The sequence below is a fragment of the Stegostoma tigrinum genome, chromosome 10, assembly GCF_030684315.1.
Source record: "Stegostoma tigrinum isolate sSteTig4 chromosome 10, sSteTig4.hap1, whole genome shotgun sequence".
Lineage (NCBI taxonomy): Eukaryota > Metazoa > Chordata > Chondrichthyes > Orectolobiformes > Stegostomatidae > Stegostoma > Stegostoma tigrinum.
Window position 1 is genome coordinate 87,026,158 of NC_081363.1, and position 22,089 is coordinate 87,048,246.

A 22,089-nucleotide genomic window follows, 5' to 3' on the forward strand; every position below is an offset into this window, starting at 1 on the left:
CTTCTCCACACCCCCGCCCGCCGCGCGCCCCCCCCCCCCGCCGGCAAGCTCTTTCTGTTTTCCTCAGTACAACTTTCAAACCCTGTCTACTGTTTACCGACTCTCCACGCATTGCATGCAGAATTGATCCTGAAAAACAACTCAACCTAGTAGTTACTAACTTTAGAAGAATTGACAAGTTGACTGCCTATATTTTTAAACTGCCTAATGTCAAAACTTAGGAGGACCACTGAGCTCAGCCAGAAGACAGCAAAATTGCCAACCTTCAAGAATCCTATTTTCTTGCTTAATCTATTCTCGAACTTTATAAACTGCATGAACGTACGTGCTCAGGTTCGTGCGTTTTTAATCTTGGTTATGTGCAATAAATACTATTCTCTCACTTTCAAGAACTTGAGACCTGCCTGTTTGCTGTAGAATCCCTAAGGTGTGGAAACAGCCCCTTCGCCCAATAAGCCCACACTGACCCATGCAGCATCCTACCCAGACCCATACCCTTTTAACCAACCTAATCTGCACATCCCTGAACACTCTGAGCAATTTAGCATGGCCAGTCCATCTAATCTGCACATCTTTGGACTGTGGGAGGAAACTGGAGCACCAGGAGGAAACCAACGCAGATACAGGGAGAATATGCAAACTCCACACACAGTCCCCCAAGGGTGGAATTGAACCTGGGTCCTTGGTGCTGTGAGGTGACAGTGCCAACCATTGAGCCACTGTGCCACCCCACATATTTGCTGCATTAGCAAATATTGTCTTTTTTGCAAAAGGAAAGTCAAACATGGAGTGAGAACGCTAAGGCAAGTCATTCTGCCTCTCCTCACCTGGTTATAACAGCATTGAATATTACTCCAAAGATTATAATTTTGTTAGGTTCAGGAACCATAGTAGTGGCAAAAAATGAAGCTGACAAGTTTTCCAACAGAAATTTGGAGCTTTTGACATTTAATGGATTAACATACTTCTTAAATGCAGTTGGCACTTTGGATCACAATGTGAGTGCTAGTATTGTGTAACAAAGATGAAGTGTTATTACAGAGTCTTCCATCCTGTTGTGTGAGCACTTCATGGAAATCATCTGTAGAGGGGAGGCTTATATTTCAGTACTTGTATTGCAACTCTGCATCTGAAATAATTGAGTGGGGAACTATCAAGAACATTAGAATAGTGTCAACAAAAACGTTCTCACCTTCTTGGTGAGGATGGCAATGATGCCGGCTATCTTCAAAATGATTGTGAGGATTTTGCACAAGTACAGAATTGTTATTGTGCAGGAGGAGGCCATTTGATCCATCATATCTGTGTGGCTCTTCAAATGAGCTGCTCATTTTGTGCAATTTCTTTTGTCTTCTCAAGACGCTATACAATAAATGTGGGTCTAAATGGGATTTGTTAGTTTAATTTTTTAAATTCTTTCATGTGATATTGCTGGCTGGGTAAGTATTTATTGCCCAGCCATAATACCTTTGAAATGTGGTGAGTAATTTCCTTGAATTGCTGCAGTCCTTGGAGTGTATGTTAAGAAGAGTGTTTCAGCGATTTTGGCCTGTGCAGCTTAAAGAAAATATTGTTGACTTGTACCCTATAGATGGTGGACAGGCACTGGGGGTACCATCTGTTACTTATCCCTGAATCAATAGCCTCTATCCTGTTGTGATAGCCACAGCATTTCTATGTATTTTTGAATTTAGTTATCCATCTTAGAACATTTGCAAAGTGCCTCTGTCAAATTAGGATGTCTATTGATCTGTGAAATAGGTTTTACTGTTTTGTGGTGCAGTAATATGAAGCATCAATTTCAGTGCTGAGCTAACCACAGTAGCTTTTTCAACTGCTGATGGATTGTACGTAATGCAGTGGACTCTGCAATCACAAAGTGTTACAAGTATTGGAAATTTAAAATCCTGAGGCTTTGAGAAAGCAACTTACATGCTGATACTTGCAAGAAGATGAGAGCCGTGGGTGATAATGACTCTTTGGTTTATAATTCAATTGTAAAATTATCAGAAAGAAATGAAAATGTGGTTCACATTCTGTTGTTGTTTATCTTACCTTTCAAACTACCTTATCTCATTCAAATATGTTTGTTTCTCCACATTATTGATGCTGCTTCATTAATTTTTCAATTATACATCTTGCTCTTTATTGCTTAGCTTTACTACTTGATTATACTTCTGACATTTTTGTAAATTAAATCTTCACACTTTATACATTCTTCTCTTAATTCATTCCCTTTCAAGAACTTAACACTTCTCATTTTCCTGACTACACCCTGCTAGTTACAGATTTTTCAAACAGAACTGAAGGTCATTAAGATTTCGTGGGAAGGGAAACTTAGATTTCTCAATCAATAGTAACCTGTCTGAAAAAATTGCAACTTGTAAATGACACTTCTTTCTGAATCAAGGTGGATAGTTACTTTTGAAGAATTTTCAGAAAGACCGTGGTACACAATTTGAACATAGTAAAAAGAGTTAATGTTTCGGGTCCAGTGACCCATACTTAGAACTGGAACTTGCAGTTCTGAGGAAGGGTCACCAATCCCAAAATATTAACTTTTATTTCCATCACAGATACTGCCAGACCTGCTGAGCTTTTCCAGCAACTTTGTTTTTGTTCCTGATTTACAGCATCCACAGTTCATTTGGTTTTTATGAAAATGTTAAGTCTGGATCATTGCATCAAACTAAACTATGATGGTTGGTGTTGTGATTACATCTAGTAGTTGACCATAGGAGTCTTGAATCAGGATTTTTTGGTCATTTATTCAAGCATCTGCAGGGTGATTGTATTCCAGGCCTGCTACAAAAACTGAAGACTTTAGGAAAATGCAGTATCTATATGTAATTTTGTTGGCCACATGGGCATATCCACCCAAGTTTGAATCTTGATTCAATTCTAAGTTATAGGTTATGTCTCCTTCAACCAGTCATATAGACATATGCTATTTTGCCTCTTACAGGTGTCCATCACCTCCCTATCTCTAAATCTGTCTGACTTCAAGGACTCTGGAACATTTTGTTAGTACTACCTGTTTGTAGATTCCTGCTGATTCTAACCTCTGTAGTGTAGAAGTTTCACTTGGAGGTCTGCTCTTTTTCCATATTTAACTCTTATAGCCTAATTCACTTTAACATTCACAACGACAGAACGTAAGATAAAGCCATCTGAAAAGCCAATCAAAGAATGATCAGCAGTCCTGGTCAGTTAGTAAAATTCTTGCCTTTCAATCAGAGCATGTTATATACCAAGTCCTGCTCATGAGACTTAAGCACAGAATTTTATAGGTTGACATTTCAAGCTATGCTATTGGAATTGGCATCTTTCAGATCAGATGTTAAACTGGCACATTTTTAGAGGCGGCCTGGTGACACACAGCACCAGGAACCGAGATTTAATTCCAGCCTCTGGTGATTGTCTGTGTGGAGTTTGCATATTCTCCCCATGTCAGCTTGGGTTTCCTCCGGGTGCTCCGGTTTCCTCCCACAGTCCAAAAGATGTGCAGGCTAGGTGGATCAGCCATGCTAAATTTCCCATAGTGTTCAGGGATGTGCAGATTATGTGGGTTTTAGGGGGATGGATTTGGGTGAGTGTGCTGAGGATCAGTGTGGACTTGTTAGATTGAAGGGCCTGTTTGCACACTGGGGATTGTATGATCTATAATGATGATACAAACATAAGCATTTACGAGCAGAAGTAGGCTGTTTGAGCCCTCAGGCCTGCTCATCATTCAATAAGATCTTAGCTGATCTGTTCATTTTGAATTCCTGATAACTGTTGATACATCTGCCAAATAAGAATGTATCTACACTTAGCTTAAAAATATTCAATGACCCCACCTACACCACCTCTGAGACAGAGTTCCAAATTTGCACAATTCTCTGAGAGAAAAATCGCTACTCATCTGTTTCGTAGAATTCCATATTTTTAAATTCCCCTTAGTTCTGGACCCCCTTTTGAAAAAGAAACATCATTTCCACATCCATCTTGTCAAGATCATCCACTGTCTTATGTGCTTAAATTAAATCACCCTTCGTTCTTCCAAACCCCCATGGAAATGAGCCCAGTCTGTCTCTTCTATCCCGATCAGACAACCTACTCATTCCAGATATCAATCTAGTAAACCTCTGCCAAAGTGTTTCCAACATATTTACATCCTACCTTAAACAAGGAGACCGAAACTGCATGAGTGGCTCGAGATTTGGTTTCACCAATGCCCTATGTAACTGAAGAATAATGTACTTTTAGTTTTAATCCCTCCTGTAATAAAGAACAATGTCCTATTAGACTTTATACTCACTGTAATTGCAAACTAATATTTTGTGACTCCTGCAGTGTAACACCTAGATTCCTCAATCCATCAGTTACATATGTGTCCTAAGGTGGTCATTCTTGGTCCTGAACAGATAATGCATCTGTCTGAACTCTTGTTCTTTGCTGCAGAGAACAGTGTTAATCCCACGACTATACTGACCCTTACGACCTCTACACTCCTTTGTGCTAACTCTTTTTGAATATCTTCCTGTATCATGCTGCTAGGGACAGTAAACTCATTCACCCTGCAACCCACGCTCTAATCCAAACAAGGCTGCAAAAAAATTGAACCTGTTGGATAATTACAAAGGCTGAGACTTCTGTCCTCGTAGATAAACTGAAAAGGTTTCATAATATTTTGAGGAAGAACAGGGAAATTCTCCCCAATGTCATGGCTAATATTTAATTATCCTCCATTAGCATGATTACTACAAATTATATACCCCTCTCATTGCTATTTGTAGGAACTTGGTATATACAAATTGGTCACTGTGTTGCATAGCTTCTTGTGAATTTATTTCAAATATTGGCTCTGAATTACTTTGGGATGTCTTGTGGTAACTATATAAATACAAGAGCTTACTTCATAACACTTCAAACTGCTCTCTGGGTTGTGAATTGGAATGGGAAACCCAAACCATAGTTCATTGGATACAGGTCTTGAATTTGAATGTGTTTGCATTCCACCCCAGAGTGGAGCAAACGATCTGGACTGATACTTCACTTCTGATGGACTGCAATGGTATTGGATGTGCTAACTTTTCAGGTAAAATACTAAATTGAGTCCCCATCTACCCTTTACGTGTTAATCTGTGGGCATGTGGGGATGTTGACTAGGACAGCATTTATTCCATCAGAGCAGTTCAGAGGAAGGGTTACTGGACCTGAAACACTAACTCTGGTTTTTCTTCACAGATGCTGCCAGACCTGCTGAGCTTTTCCAGTAATTTCTTTTTCTGCTTCTGATTTACAGCATCTGCAGTTTATTCAGTTTTAATACAGAGAAATGTATTGTGTGGTAAATCCTGCACTATTCATGCTGTAAATCTTAAATAAAAACAAAAAAATGCTTTACGTCTTGAGCAGGTTCTGGAGTATTTGTTGTGAGAGAAACAGAGCTAAACTTCCAGTGTGATCTTTCACCAGGACAGTTTCTATGTTATTACTAAGGAAGGATTGTTCATTTAAAAGGTACCTTTCTCGCTCTCGGGATAGCCTAAAACACTTCACACCAATTGAGTATTTTTTTTCAATTGTTCTGGTAATGTAGGAAACAGTCATTTGACATACAGTGATGTTCAACACAGAACAATGCAGTAATGGCAGATACTCTGTTAGGAACAGAAGGCCACTAACTCCATTGAGCCCTCATGGCTGATTGAACATTTCAATGCCTTTTACCCACACTATCCCCATAACCCTTTACTTCATTGATAATCAAATAATTATCAACCTCTTCTTTAAATATACTCAAAGACTGAGCTTCCACAGCCCTTTGAGGTAAAGAGCTCCAAAGATTCACCCCATTCTTGAGTGAAGAAACTTCTTTTCATCTCAGACCCCAAATGGCATCCCCCTTATTTAACATTGTGGTCCCTGTTCTAGACTGTCCAAACAGTGGAAACATTTTGGCTGGAAGAACACAGCAAGCCAGGCAGCATCTTCAAAGAAAGGTAATATCTGAAAAGTTGACTTCTCCTTTCCTCCAGATGCTGCCTCAATTGTTGTGTTCTTCCAGTCTCCTGTTTGTCTATCTTGGATTCCAGTATCTTCTGTTTTTTTTTTGCCTCCAAGAGGAAACCTCTCACCTGCATCTACTGTTTGTATTCCTTTAAGTATTTGTAGGTTTCAATGAGATCACTTCTCATTCTTCAAAGCTGTAGAGAATACAGGCCCTAGTTTGCCCAGTTCATAGAACAGTGTCACCATCTTGGAAAGAAATCTGGTAAACCTTCATTATATCCCCTCTATGGCAATAACATCTTTGCTGAGATGCTTCAAATGCGGTCCAACCAGGCATCTATATAGTTGGAGCAAGACTTCATTACCCTGTGCTCAAATCCTCTTGGAATAAGGGCTAACATTCCATTAACTTTGCTCATACTTTGCTACAGCTGCATGTTAGCCTTCAGTGACTTATCACGAAGAACACCACTGGCACGGAACTTGGGTCTCTAGTAAATATAGACACGTTCACTGGTAGTCTTCTCCATCAGTCTTCAGTTCCTTTCTTTCCTCTGGTGAGTATTTTAGTCATCAAGTTTTTCAAACCTATGTTGAAACAGGCTAGGTGTGTTAATGAAAACATTTAAAGAAGAGACAGTCTTCTATTTTTAATTGCATTTCTCTTTTTAATTAATGAATCAATAATTATTTAATCTGTGGTTCCTGGGATTCTGGAATTCTACCAGGTGAAATAATTCAAAAGGTGTCAGAACAATGAATGAAGTGCCATTGTTTATTGACAGGAGGAGCAGAATCATTTCTCCCAACTGCAACAAAAATTAGCTCAACATGACCTGGTCCTTACAATCTTTGTCATTCCCCTATAGTACCGTTCAGCTATGCACAAATCACTTCGCTCCTCCTGCAGTCCGTTACTCCTTTCTTCTCAGCGATCTGTGACTCCTGGACCCCTACCATTCTGTTACTCAGTGTGTCTAGCTTTCCAATGACTCCCTGTCACTCAAACCATCTGAGATTCCCTCTCCTGCCCAAGCAGTCACCTGTATCTTGGCCCAGACAATATTTGAATTTTTTTGTCTTCCTTCTATTTATCACGTGCAGTTGCATAGGAAATCTTGATTTACTTTTAATACATGATGTATAGCAAATCTTTCACCTCTGAAAATTCTTCCCAGCCAGGGATACAGGTCAAGGCACTTGTGTATGCTCATGGACCCTTGTATACACAGCATAAACCATTTGTACACTTAACAGCACGTTATATAAAACATGTGGTGATTGTCGAAGTTAAATCCTGGCTGCAAAATGTTGATATGGGATGTGCTGTTTATAAATCTTTACACTTTATATATAAAACAGATTGAAATAAATTATTCTCTGGCAACAACCTTTGAGAATAATTCTTCATGATGTCTGAAATATTTAAAAATAATTCTTCCGAATGGAGTTCATGTAAAACTCAACTGTATCTAAGTAAGTTGTTTCGAATTTTCATGATCTGTGTTTTGTTTTTTTAAGATAACCACACCTAAGTGTGCAGTCGCAATGACCCATGCTGCCTCTGTGGTTATACAGCATGATGAGCAGAGGGAGACTGACCAGCACAGAGTGAAACATGCCAATGATGAAGTAAAAAAATTCACATCTCTGCAAGAGAAATCAATGCCAGTATTGGCACCGTGTGATGCATTGTGTAATGGAACTTCCAAAGCTGAACTTATCCTGGAATTAGACAAAGGAACAACTCAAGAAAGAGAGACTATTGTGATAGGCACAGTAGAAGGCAATAACCAAGGGGATGAGATTGCAAAAACTAGTGTCAAGTCTGACCACGATAGAGATGACTCCCTCAATTCAGCTCAAGAAGTCAATAAATGTGAAGAAGATGAAATAATTTCTGGAGATGTAGCAAGTCAACCTGATGAAGAACCGTGCCATTCAGATAAAAATGAATCCATAGGTGAGCGACTACACCCAGGTAATGGATACAGCTCAGTAGCACAGCTAGAAACCTTGTCTTCTGTGTCAAAACAGGAAGGAAAAAAAATTCATGTTCCTCACTTGACTGATATAACCAGGCCACTGATATCCGGTGAAGTGGTCTCCTGTAGAGAAGAGGATGCTTTACCTACTGTGGACTGTACAAAGCATGTAATGGATGGTCTGCAAGAAAAACTGTGTACTGTAGATGAGAATGGCTTTTGTAAGTACATTGAAGATGAAGTGGGTGAATTACAGTCATCTTCGAACATTTCATATCAATGTGTAAAAGAATTGTTTCACACTGTTGTTTCGGAGCAAGAAGACCAGGCAAATATTGTGGGAAATGACAGGTCTGATAAAGGATACACTTCTGAGATAATGCAGAGAAAGATCCAGGAACAGAGCAATCTTTCAGAACCAAGTGAATTCAGAAATGGAGATCTGCTTCACATCTTGACAGTCGGTGACAATTCACTGCATCCCAAGAAGGCTGAAGCCAAACCATCCCCTCTCCGGCACAGTCGCATCCCAATCCTTGCGTCAGATGTAGAAGCAGGTGTGGAATCATCAGTTCCCATCTCGGCTAAAGAAAAATTGCTTCAAAAGAAAGCTCATCAAGTAGACCTGACAAGGCAATTAACTGAAAAGCGACAGCAAAGTCTCAGAACATCCTTTCTGGGTGATTTGACATCCACTTCTGAGAGGTCCCTGGAGGAGAAAGTGTCTGTTCCGTCAATGACTTTATCTGATGATGAAACTCATTCTGGACCTCCTCCAATAAAAGCTGGGGTGGAACAACAATTGGGCAAGCAGTTTGATGAGGACTCTCTGAGTAGTCTTCAATCACGGAGGAGCAAAATCCCAAGACCAGTTTCATTGACCAATACTGAACAAATCCCCACATCAACCTCATCCCAGTTTATCCCAAGGCCACCTCCTGGGAAGCCACCTATCAGGCCAAGTGTGGAGGCCCGGTGAGTACCACTTACCTTGTTAGCTTCATGTCAACATTAGTGTTCGGGATGGAACAAATTTACCTTGCTAATAACTTTGATCTAAGTCGTCTGTGATATCAAGTAACAAAAGTTTTGAATTAATTACCTGAATTTATTTTGCAATCACTTCTGTGCATCCTACTGCATGGTAAGTGCCTACAAATTGATATGCATTATTGCATTTAGTTAATCATTATATCATCATGGAATCCCTATAGTGTGGAAACAGGCCCTTTGGCCCAACAAGTCCACACCGATCCTCAGAGCATCCCACCCAGACCCATCCCCCTCTAACCCACCTATTCTACACATCTGTAAACACCATGGGCAATTTAGCATGGCTAATCCACCTAACCTGCACATCTTTGGACTGTGGGAGGAAACCAGAACACCCAGAGGAAACTCACAGGCACAGGGAGGATGTGGAAACTCCACACAGGCAGTCGCCTGAGGGTGGAATTGAATCCAGGTCCCTGACATTGAGGCAGCAGTGCTAACCACTGAATGATGGAGTCATATGAATGCACTAAATAAGTAAAAATGCTAGGAATATAAAAACTAAAATGGCGAAACTCAAAAGTGACAGGAGTTAGAAGGCCAGTAGACTAAAGTAGCTGTAGAATATCAATCTGATGATGGAAAGACAGTTTGCACTTTTGGATAATTATTGAAACTTGAGGTACTGTTTTTACATGGAAAGTGGCTGAAGTAACAAACTTAAGATGAGGTTTGAAGAAACTGCTGCGTTATTGTGATGGCCTGGGTTTGATTCCACCCTTGGGCAACTGTCTGCATGGAGTTTGCACATTCTCCCAGTGTTTGTGTGGGTTTCCTCCAGGTGCTCCAGTTTCCTCCCCATTGTCCAAAGATGTGCAATGCTAAATTGGTGGATGGGCCATGCTAAATTGCCTGTAGTGTCCAGGGATGTGCAGGCCAGGTGGATTAGCCATGTGAAATGCAGGGTTAGAGGGATGACGTGGGTCTGGTGGGATGCACTTCAGCGGGTCGGTGTGGACTCGAGGGGCTGAAAGGTCGTCTTCCGCAATGGAGGGATTCGATGATGAATTCGGAATCTAAACAAATTGGCTGACTTACCAAATGCCTGAAAATTGAAAGTTTATGTTTACATTCATTCTTGGTTAGTTCCATTACTCAATGCTTTCTTCAGTTCTCTGCATATAAAGGTGAATAATTGGGCATTTATCCCTTAAATACGTGATTTACTTTAATTTGTATAGTGTCTTTTCATAATCCTAGAATGCCCCAAAACACTTAACGGTCTGTGAAGAGCTCTTTTATTTGAAACATTAGTTGCTGTTGTAATGTAGAAAATGTGATGGCCAATATGCATACAGCAAGACTCTAAACAATATTGTAATGAACAGTTTTGACTGTTGAGATATATTGGTATCAACAATAGCCATGTGAGAGGTGCTGGAAACTGGAGGTTGGCCAAAGTAGTGCCGTTATTTAAGAAATATGATAATGAGAAGCCAGGAGACTGTAGATTGGTGAGCCTGATGTTAGTGGTGAGTCAGTTGTTGGAGGGGGAATTCTGAGGGATAGAATTTACATGTATTTGTAAAAGCAAAGACTGACTAGGAATAATCAAAATGACTTTATGCATGAGAAATCATGTCTCACAAACTTGATTTCATTTTTTGAAGAAGTGATGAAGAAGATAGATGAAGGCAGAGTGGTGGCTGTTGTCTATGTGGACTTCAGTAAGGCGTTTGACAAGGCTCAGCATGGTAAACTGGTTAGGTCATATGGAATACAGGGAGAACTAACCATTTGGATAAAAAATTAGATGAAAGGTAGGAGACAGTGATGGTGGAGGGTTGCTTTTTAGACTGGATGCCTGGGGCCAGTGGTGTGCCACAAGGATCGGTGCAGGGTCTACTGCTTCTGGTCATTTATATAAATGAATTCGATGTGCGTGTAGAAAGTATGATTAGTAAATTTGCAGATGACACCAAAATTGGTGGTGTAGTGACAGTGAAAAAGGTTATCTGAGTACAACGGAACCTTGATCTGATAGGCTGAGGAGTGGCAGATAGAGTTTAATTTCGATGACGTGATATGCTGCATTTTGGTGGGACAAATCGGGGCAAGACTTAGAACAATGAACAAAGAAAATTACAGCACAGGAAAAGGCTGTTCGGACCTCCAAGCTACGCCGATCCAGATCCTCTATCTAAACCTGTCACCTATTTTCCAAGGATCTGTATCCATCTGCTCCCTGCCCATGCATGTATCTTTCTAGATACATCTTAAATGACACTATTGTGCCTGCCTCTACCACCTCCACTGGCAATGCATTCGGGCATTTACCACCCTCTGCGTAAAGAACTTTCCATGCATATCTCCCTTAAACTTTTCTCCTCTCACCTTGAAATCGTGACCCTGAGTAATTGAGTCCCCCACACTGGGGGACAAAGCTTCTTGCTATCCACCCTGTCTACACCTCTCACGATTTTGTAGACCTCAATCAGGTTGCCCCTCAACCTCTGCCTTTCTAATGTAAATAATCCTAATTGGCTCAACCTTTCTTCATAGCCAGTGGCCTCCATACCAGGCAACATCCTGGTGAATCTCTCCTCTGCACCCTCTCCAAAGCATCCACATCCTTTTAGTAATGTGGCGAACAGAATTATATGCAGTATTCCAAATGTGTCGAACCAAAGTCCTATACAACAGTCACACGACCTGCCAACTCTTGTACTCAGTGCCCCATCCAATGTACGAAAGCATGCCGTATGCCTTCTCGATCACTCTATTGACCTGCATTGCTACCCTTCAACGTACAATGGACCTGAACACCCAGATCTCTCTGTGCATCAATTTACCCCAGGGCTTTTTCATTTACCGTATAGTTAGCTCTTGAATTGGATCTTCCAAAATGCATCACCTCTCATTTGCCTAGAGTGAACTTCACCTGCCAGTTCTCCGCCCAATTCTCCAATCTGTGTGTTCTGTCACATTCTCTGACAGTCTCCTTCACTATCTGCTACTCTATCAATCTTAGTGTCATTTGCAAACTTGCTAATCAGACATCTATACCTTCCTCCATGTACATTCATGTACATCATAAATGACAGTGGCACCAACACAAATCCCTGTGGAACACCACTGGTCACGGTTGTCCATTTTGAGAAACTCCCTTCCATTACAACTCTGTGCCTCTGTTGCCCAGCCAGTTCTGTATCCATCTAGCTAGTACACCTTGGACTCCATCCGACTTCGCTTTCTCCATCAGCCTACCATGGGGAACCTTATCAAACACCTTACTGAAGTCCATGTATAGGACATTTACAGCTCTTCCCTCATCTATCAACTTTGTCACTCCTTCAAAGAATTCTATCAAGTTGGTAAGACATGACCTTCCCTGCACAAAACCATGCTGCCTATCACTAATAAGCCCATTTTCGTCCAAATGTAAATAGATCCTATCCCTCAGTATCTTCTTCAGCAGCTTCACCACCACTGACGCCAGGCTCACCTGTCTAGAATTACCTGGATTATCCTTGTACTTAATGGTAAGGTCTTGGGGAGTGTTGCTGAATGAGACCCAAAGGTTCAGGTTCGAGTCCCTTGAAAGTGGAATTGCAGGGAGATAGCGTGATGAAGAAGATACTTGATACGCCTGCCTTTATTCATCAGTACGTTGAGGAGCTGGGATGCCATGTTGTGGCTATGCAGGACGTTGGTTAGGCCACTTTTGGAATACTGTGTTCAATTCTGGTCTCCCTGCTACAGGAAAGATGTTGTTTAAATAGGAAGGATTAAGAAAATATTTACAAGGATGTTGCCAGGGTTGGAGGGTTTGAACTATTGAATTTATAACTACAGGGAGAGTCTGAGTAGGCTGGGGCTATCTTCCCAGGAGCATCAGAGGCTAAGAGGTGACCTTATATAAGTTTATAGAACGATGGAGGGAATGGATAGGGTGAATAGTCAAGGTCAGAGGGCCCAAAACCAGAGGGCATACGTTTAAGATGAGATGGCGAAGACATAAAAGGAACCTGAGGAGCAACTTTTTCAGGCAGAGGGTGGTGTATGTATGGAATGAGCTGCCAGAGGAAGTGGTGGAGGCTGGTATAATCACAACATTTAAAAAGCACCCGGATGGTAATGTGGATAGGAAGATTTTAGAGGGATATGAGCCAAATACTGGCACATGCAACTGGATTAATTGAGGTTATTTGGTTGGTGTGGACCAAAGGTCTGTCTCCATGCCATACATCTCTGACTCTGACTCTGAATTATTTGATGAGAGATGAATAACTCAGGCAAACAAAGCTGACAGACTCTCTTGACCAATTTTAATCCTTGAGAAATAAATTTCAGGGCAGATCTCCTTCCTCACTTTGGCATACCAACTCTTGAGTCTAATAGCTCATCTTTAAAGGTGGCACCTCCTCCCTGCACTGGATTGCCAACCTGTTATACTTGCAATCTTTGCAGTGGGAAGAAAGCTGCCAACTCAGCTGACACTTTTTCGGTGCGCACAGCAAAGATCTTGGGTCCACAAATTTATAAGTGTGTTTGAAACTCCTCGTACCCCATAAGTTGCACTCTAATATGTATTTTCCACCTTGTTTTTTCCAGGTTACGACGATACAGAGTAGTTGGAAGTGGCAGCTCTGATTCTGACCTGCTAACGCACCTTGCTCAAATCCTTCAAAATGGATCGCAAAAGACTAGGAGCTCTCCACAGTCCAAAAGTCCGCAGTCACCCCGTAGCCCCAAGACTCCTCCAAAGAGCCCAGTGATCCCACGTCGAAGCCCAAGTGCTTCCCCACGAAGCACATCATTGCCACGCACAGCCAGTTCATCCCCATCACGTGGACGCCCATACACAGACCAGAGGAGCTCTTCACCACACTTTGCCAGGAGCCGTTCCCCTCCCAGTTACTCTGGATCATCACCCTCCCGAAGAAGTTTCCTGCAGGACCACGGCTGTAGTAAACAGGGCAGAAATAGCTTGAAGGGACCTGGCAGTCCTCACCACTTGTGTCAAAGCAAATCCACAAAAGGAAAATGCTCAGGCAGAGATGGCAAAGTGTCCAGTAAACTCAGCAGATAGTAACAATTTGTGCAAGTATTTCTTTTCCCCCTCTCCACCTCCTTGTTGCATGTTGTTTAGTCTTTACTAAAAGAAAATCTGCTGTGATCTCTCCATTACTGGACAGTAGCTGACATGCCATTTTGGATCCAAGCGTTGGACAGTTGCTGCTTTGTATAAACTAGGAAAGCTATCAATGAAACTAAAATTGATTGATAGCACAGTAAACTTTTGGTCATATCCTGTGCAAGAGTGCTGCTAGGTTTTATTTTGGCTTTTGCTGCCTTGAGCTATTTAAGTAGAAAGTTCTAATCTAATACTTCCAGCTTTTTCAGTGTGTACAGCGTCCTCCAAAATCTTATGACTTGACCTGTCCTTGTGCCATTTTAGATCTTGAGGGAAACCTCAGAAGTTTGAAAATAGAAGAAAGGCTGCTGTAGCATTTTTGATCACCAAAATTAATATAATGTTTTTGCCATCTTTTTACACATGTCAACTGTGATTTTTTAATGTATAGTGTGTTTAGATATAAATAAAACTAATTTAATTAACTAATTGGTTCAGAGTTCATAGGGAATACGTGAACGCAAAATAGTTGAAGGATGGGAGCGCATATGTTTCTTGCAGAGAACTGACAACTGACACAGGTAGGTTAGTTTTCCTAGATTTGTATTTCCCTATGGAATCAGAAGGCAAAATCTTGAATTACCTCCTTTGAAAGGGTGTAGGATGCTAGTACTTTGAAAACAGGCATGAAATGGGTGGGGAGTTGGAGGGGAATCAAGAAGCCTCAATTTTTTTTCTCTACTCTTTCCCTAAAGTTTAATTTAAATGAAATTGTGACTTGGTCCAGTCCCAATAAAATACACTGTACCAAGATTTCTGAAAGTGGGGATCGGGACCCCAAAAGGGGCTGAGCACTGAAATATTTAAATCATGATCTCTGAGGCAGCAGATAGAACTCCGACAGAATTAGCACAGCTGTATCCCACTGTAACTGGTCCCCACTCTCTCTCAACAATATTCAAGCATCAAAATGGGGCAGACAAAAGGTTTGGGAAGCACTGCAATATATAGTCCATACTGTGGACCCCTTTTAGTAATAATAAGGAAACCTCTCCTTTAAATGTTTACTAACTCTAATCCTTGCAACCACTGTGATAACAGACATCATCCAAATAATTAATCACCAAAAGAAGAGAAAAATCAATGATTGATTGATTTTGGAGTGATAGTTCCGAAAGAAAATAAGATTTATATTGCTTTCTACACATATCGTAATGTGCAAACTACTACCAATCAGCATTTGATTGCCATGTGCCTGTCTAAAAATATTAATGTATTTTATCTATGTATTATTTTGCTGCCAAGGCAAGGAACTCCATTTTAAGTAAGGTGGGAGTTTCCTACATGAGACACATTTGTCACCTAAAGCCTGATTATTAAATGGAAATCACATTAGCTATCACTTTTTTGCAAGCTTTCCTTGGCTGGGTAAATTATTTAATGTGTGTAATAATTTCCAACAGTAATGTAACATGCTGGGTAATTTTTATCCTTTCAACAACTGTTTTGAATGCTTAAAGAAATTGAAGCCCTGTTTTATGTTTTCTATATTATTGTATTATAGATGCAACTGAAAACTGCATGTCATACAGTATATGTATGTATTTATTGTTTTCCTAAGATTAGACTTTATTGGCTACAGGGTGTAAGATTGATTTTGTGTGCCTGAATGCCATTTTTGCTTTACATATTCTTCCTGGCATGCAAAACATTAGTAGGGGAAAAACGCACTCCAAAGTTGAACCTTAGAAATGAAATTATTCTGAACCACTGTAAAATGAGAAACAGTGTACTGTACAGAGGTTGTAAATGTGAAAGATGTCAGGATTGGAAGTAGAACAAATAGGATTTTTTTTCTTTTTGTAACTGTACTGTAAAGGCGATAAAGAAACACTTAACAATGTTATCCAAGCTGCTGTTTCTATTGATTGCCCAATAGTTGTGCGACTCTGAAACATCCAGCATGCACTTTTTAAAGCTGCATTTTTTTTTAGGTTTTGCTCAAACATCTGTGTTTAAAACAGTGAATCTATACCAGTTTCCTGTGCCTTCCCCACAATGCATTAGCTTTCTTCCCAAAGTAAAGATTAAAAAAGTGTCACCGTATTATGTAATATCACTGTTATTAAAACTGGGAATTTTAAACAATCTAGTTTTAACAAAGTAGTGAGAAATGGATTTGATCAAAACAGGGAGGTTCTAGAGTGACAATACAGGGAACTGGCAGCTTTGAGTTTGGAAATACTGATGCAAGGTCACAAAATAGTGTCACCTCTGCTGAATTCCAATGGATAGTGCAAAATCATGCACTTTTCGGAAAGGGAATTACTGCATTTTCAAACCTGTCAATTGAAGTGACTCTAGATTACTAATGTTACTGATCATATTACCTGAATATTATTCTAATCTCTGCTAATAGTATGATATGTAAATTAGTATCAATGTAGTACATTCAAAATCGGTCAGTAAAGCTTTATGCATGCATTAATTAAAAGTTAATCTGAAGTCATTTCAAACTTTGTATTTTATGTTAAGAGAAAGGGAAGAAGCAATTAACAAGTTGCTCACCTCTTTTACCCTTGTGTGGGTTACTTATAAATTGTGTACACTGGAAGACTTGATTGGCCATGACACTAGCAAATGGTTGCATTGAAGTTGCTAAAGGATTTTTGCAAAAGCTGCTTGCAGCACCAAGTTCCTTTTTAAACCGTGATTCTCTCAATTCTATTTGGATTATTGCTTAACTGCTCTTGGGAATATCTATCATAATGTATTTTGTTTTAGAGATGAGACTGAAAAGTGGACTCCATACACTTTGTCATACCTCTTTCCCTATAAGAGGTTGTATTTACAGAGATTGTTCAAATATGAGCAGGGTGATTGCAAGTTATGAGCAGATGCACATGCAAAAAGCTTAGCTATGGTCAAATAACCATGCAAATTTCGAAACTCCAAAGTTAAATAATAATTTGTAAACTGTAATAGGTTCCACGCAATGGTTCTATTTGTTATTTCTGGTTAAATAGAACAAGATTTCCCATCCTAAATTATATCAAATATGAATTGTTGCCTTTTTATAACTTGAATGGGAAATAAAGCTGTAACACCTTTTTGTATTTGCGATTATTCTGGGAAAGAGGTTGTTTTATGGAGCCTACCTTAAAGTCAACATAAAAATTTACAAAAGCAGCAATGAGTATCAAATAGTCTGGCATGTTTCAGCAATAGAGTAAATTGAACAAAATGGCATATGTTCTTTGAAGGTAGGATGTACATAAAGTTGTAATTATTTAAGTTCTTTGATTTGTATCATATCAAAACCTTGTACAGTGTTTTATGTTGTGTTCTAAAATTATTTTGTATTTTATTTTTATAAACCAGTAAAATAAAATATTCATTAAGCATGCCAACGTATAAATATTTGTTGTCTTGTGTATTCCAATAAAAAAACTAATAAAAATAGAATGTCTTTTATTTGACCCCCATGACATCATTTGTTCCTACTTCATCTGCACTTTTTTAAGAAATTAAATTAGAGTACCTACTTAGTGTGTTTCATCTTCCAAATAAATAAAACAATATCAGGTATAAATTGGTCACTAAGATTAGTGACTAAACCTTTACTGCAAATTGTACACAGTTGTCCATATGCCCCTTGATCGTTATTCACAGTACAATGTTAGGCGTAGGGTAATAATAACTGACCCTAGAATTCTGAAGTCTTTCATGTTTACTTCTCAGAAGTCAAATTATAAATGAATCTAATAGGATGCTAATAAAGATGCTGTTTCTTCTGGTGAGGTAATTCAGGCAAAACATAAACTTAAAATTGAGGTCTAAACTGTTCAGCAGTGAAATTGGGAAACGTTTTCCACGTGCAGGCAAGTGGAAGCTTGGTGAAAAGTTTCAAGGCTGGGATTGGTAGACCTATATTAGGTTAGAGTACAGGGAATGTGAATCAAGAGTGGGTAAATGTGAGGCTGGATGGCTTACATCAATTGCTATGCTCTCAGCTAGGTATGGGTTATATCAGAAACTGTACCTCGTTTAAATCTACTAATCGCGAACTGGAATGATATCTGAATGATATTTAAAAATGCATCTGTGGGAACATTGCTGTTTTCTTTTCAAGTAAACAGTATATTTGCATAGCTTATTGTGTGACCAGAGGATGTTCCAAAGTGTTTTATAGTTAATGAAGTTCTTTTGAAGTGTATTCACTGTTGTCAGGTAAGAAATGTGGAAATTGTTTTGCACACAGCAACCTCTCACAAATGGTAATGCGATCAAAGCAAGTTTCTCTGTCTTAATCATTAGTTGATGACTGTGCAGTGATAAGGCCACTAGGAAGAAATTCACCACTGGAGCTTAGTGTGTTGGATAAGGCTTCGTTTAACGCTTTATCTGACAGACATCTCCTTAGACAATGCAACATTCTTAATGCTGCATTGGAGTGCCAGACTGATTTTCAAGTTTCTGAAGTGAATCAAATGTCGGAGTGCTACCAGCGAGCTAATGGCAGCCATGATGTGCAGGTGCTGATGTTGAACTAGCATGGACAAAGTCACAGACGCCAGGTTAAAGCCTAGTAAATTTATTTGAAATCACAAGCTTTTGGTTAGGATAAAGACTAAATTCAAGAAAATTACAATGTAGATTTCAAAACCAGTCTGAATATTTATTTAAAAACCGAAAGAACTGCAGAATCTGTATATCAGAAATTACAGAGGACATCCCAGCAGGTCTGGCAGCACCTGTTAAGAGAAATCATAGTTAACATTTTGGGTCAAGTGATCCCTCCTCAGAACAATTCTGGAACAGAACAGATACTGCCAGACCTGCTGAGCTTTTCCAGCAATTTCTGGATACTTTTTTTCCTTGTCTTTTTAATTAGTTTTGTGAAGACACGGTCAGTAATATGATCTTTTAATTCCATGAATTGTTTAAAAACATTCAGCTTAAGCCTGATAACAATCCAGTATTACTGCCCTATTTCCAAGCACCCTATGATCACATAGGTTATAGTGAAAAATTATCAGCAAGATTTATTCAGACTTGGGGGTAAAATGTGCTAATGCATCACAACACAGATATAATCTCAAAAATGACGAATTGGATGGCCAAAATTTGTAACTGTTCTCACTCTAACATGACATACATACATTCCTTGGGTTTACTTAAAAATATTTCTTGTTGTGGCTTGATTAATTAAAAATGGACAAACATGTTATTTCCAAGTCGCATGGTGGCAATTATTCAAGTAATTTATGGCACTAGTTTTCTAACATGCTCCCATTGGATAAGCAATTTTGATAATTTGATCATAGAAACATAGCCTACTCCTGTGCGTAGTTTCTATTTGGTCCTTCAAGCTTGTTCTGTAGTTCATTATAATCGTCCAACTCGGTACGCTGTTCTCATAAAGGCATCAGATATTGTAAAGTCAGGCTTTGGATCCCAAACAAACACAAATCAAAAATGGCACATCTACCTTATTGTTTCATCTGTTTATACTGTACAGGACAGCAATATGCCAGTCAAAATAATAATTCAAATCTTAATTTATTCCAATAACAATGATTAATGGGTTAAGCTGCTTGTAATTTTCTGAAGCAGTTGCAGCATTAAGTAGAAGAAAACAGGACTTTTGTAAGAGGGATACTTAATGAAACACTGTCTTTTTCCTCACAAATTCAATGTTTCCTATTGTCCTTTAATTACTGCTTTTCCCTAAATCTGTCTTTTGTCACAGGCAGTTTTAAGGTCTTTCCTCAAAGTTTCCTGTGATCACATTTGTATGTGAATGTGTAATTCTCACCTTTGAAGTGACTAAGACCCTTTTAAGTAACCCCATCTTTTTGTACCAAAAATGAGAGGTTAGTTTATTTATACAATCTTGCTCTTGATAGTATGTCTGTGTCTCCCTCGCGCGCTCTCTCTCAATCAATTAATTACTGATAAGGATATAACCAACATTAATAAAACTTGAATCATATTTAGTCTCTGGTTCCATGCAGGTCTGTTGTTTTGAGGTTTGAGATACCAAATTGTTGGAGGTGAAGACTTGAGTTGCAGACAGATCTCAGCAGCTGTGATGGCTTCCATGATGGACCTGCCAGAGGTGCTCATCTCACGTAGCTTATAAATGGAATGAGGTAAAGGAGAAAGTGGCCCTTTGTTTCTCTTATACTATATTGCAGATGTGGCCTTTTTTTAACACTTGATTACAGCAGTCACCTCTTCGCTCCGCCCACAACCTCCACAGCCCGACGACCTCTTCGCTCCGCCCACAACCTCCACAGCCAGCAACCCCAGAGGAGACAGCCACACTCAGCCCTGCCGCATCTTCACCATCCCCCCAGACCTCCCACTGACTGAGGACGAACAGTCAGTCCTTAGCAAGGGGCTCACCTTTGTCCCCCTACAACCACACATCAACGAATACCAGTCACGGTTGGACGTAGAGCAGTTTTTCTGCCGTCTTCGCCTCCATGCCTACTTCTTCAACCGGGAACCTAACCCTCCTTCCACTGACCCCTTCACCCGCTTCCAACACAAGTCCTCCTCCTGGACACCACCCCCAGGCCTCCTACCCTCCCTCGACCTCTTCATCTCCAACTGCCGTCGAGACATTAACCGCCTCAACCTCTCCACCCCTCTCACCCACTCCAACCTCTCCCCCGCAGAACGGGCAGCCCTTCGCTCCAACCCCAACCTCACCATCAAACCCGCAAACAAGGGTGGCGCAGTGGTAGTATGGCGCACTGACCTCTACATCGCCGAGGCCAGACGCCAACTCTCCGACACCACCTCCTAGATCATGACCCCACACCCGAGCACCAAACCATCATCTCCAACACCATTCACGACCTCATCACCTCAGGGGACCTCCCACCCACAGCCTCCAACCTCATTGTTCCCCAACCCCGCACGGCCCGTTTCTATCTCCTTCCCAAAATCCACAAACCTGCCTGCCCTGGTCGACCCATCGTCTCAGCCTGCTCCTGCCCCACTGAACTCATCTCCACCTATCTGGACTCCATTTTCTCCCCTTTGGTCCAGGAACTCCCCACCTACGTCCGTGACACCACCCACGCCCTCCACCTCCTCCAGGACTTCCAATTCCCTGGCCCCCAACAACTCATATTCACCATGGACGTCCAGTCCCTGTACACCTGCATTCCGCATGGAGATGGCCTCAAGGCCCTCCGCTTCTTCCTGTCCCGCAGGCCCGACCAGTCCCCCTCCACCGACACTCTCATCCGCCTGGCTAAACTCGTCCTCACGCTCAACAACTTCTCTTTTGACTCCTCCCACTTCCTACAGACTAAGGGGGTGGCCATGGGCACCCGCATGGGCCCCAGCTATGCTTGCCTCTTTGTAGGTTACGTGGAACAGTCCCTCTTCCGCACCTACACAGGCCCCAAACCCCACCTCTTCCTCCGGTACATTGATGACTGTATCGGCGCCGCCTCTTGCTCCCCAGAGGAGCTCGAACAGTTCATCCACTTCACCAACACCTTCCACCCCAACCTTCAGTTCACCTGGGCCATCTCCAGCACATCCCTCACCTTCCTGGACCTCTCAGTCTCCATCTCAGGCAACCAGCTTGTAACTGATGTCCATTTCAAGCCCACCGACTCACACAGCTACCTAGAATACACCTCCTCCCACCCACCCTCCTGCAAAAATTCCATCCCCTATTCCCGATTCCTCCGCCTCCGCCGCATCTGCTCCCACGATAAGACATTCCACTCCCGCACATCCCAGATGTCCAAGTTCTTTAAGGACCGCAACTTTCCCCCCACAGTGATCGAGAACGCCCTTGACCGCGTCTCCCGTATTTCCCGCAACACATCCCTCACACCCCGCCCCCGCCACAACCGCCCTAAGAGGATCCCCCTCGTTCTCACACACCACCCTACCAACCTCCGGATACAACGCATCATCCTCCGACACTTCCGCCATTTACAA

At 40.9% G+C, this 22,089-nt stretch overlaps 1 protein-coding gene across 10 annotated transcripts in view; it reads left to right on the forward strand.

Moving 5' to 3' along the window:
- The window catches only part of LOC125455365 (tau-tubulin kinase 2-like), a 232,414-nt gene extending 215,800 nt beyond the window's left edge, over positions 1 to 16,614 (forward strand). For all 10 annotated transcript variants that reach the window (XM_059649366.1, XM_048537190.2, XM_059649361.1 and 7 more), the window contains 2 exons: positions 7,522 to 8,960; positions 13,593 to 16,614. In XM_059649366.1, coding sequence (XP_059505349.1) covers positions 7,522 to 8,960; positions 13,593 to 14,070 — 1,917 coding nt within the window. In that variant the 3' untranslated portion in view covers positions 14,071 to 16,614. The remainder of the gene's footprint in view (positions 1 to 7,521; positions 8,961 to 13,592) is intronic.
- The last annotated feature ends 5,475 nt before the right edge of the window (positions 16,615 to 22,089 follow it).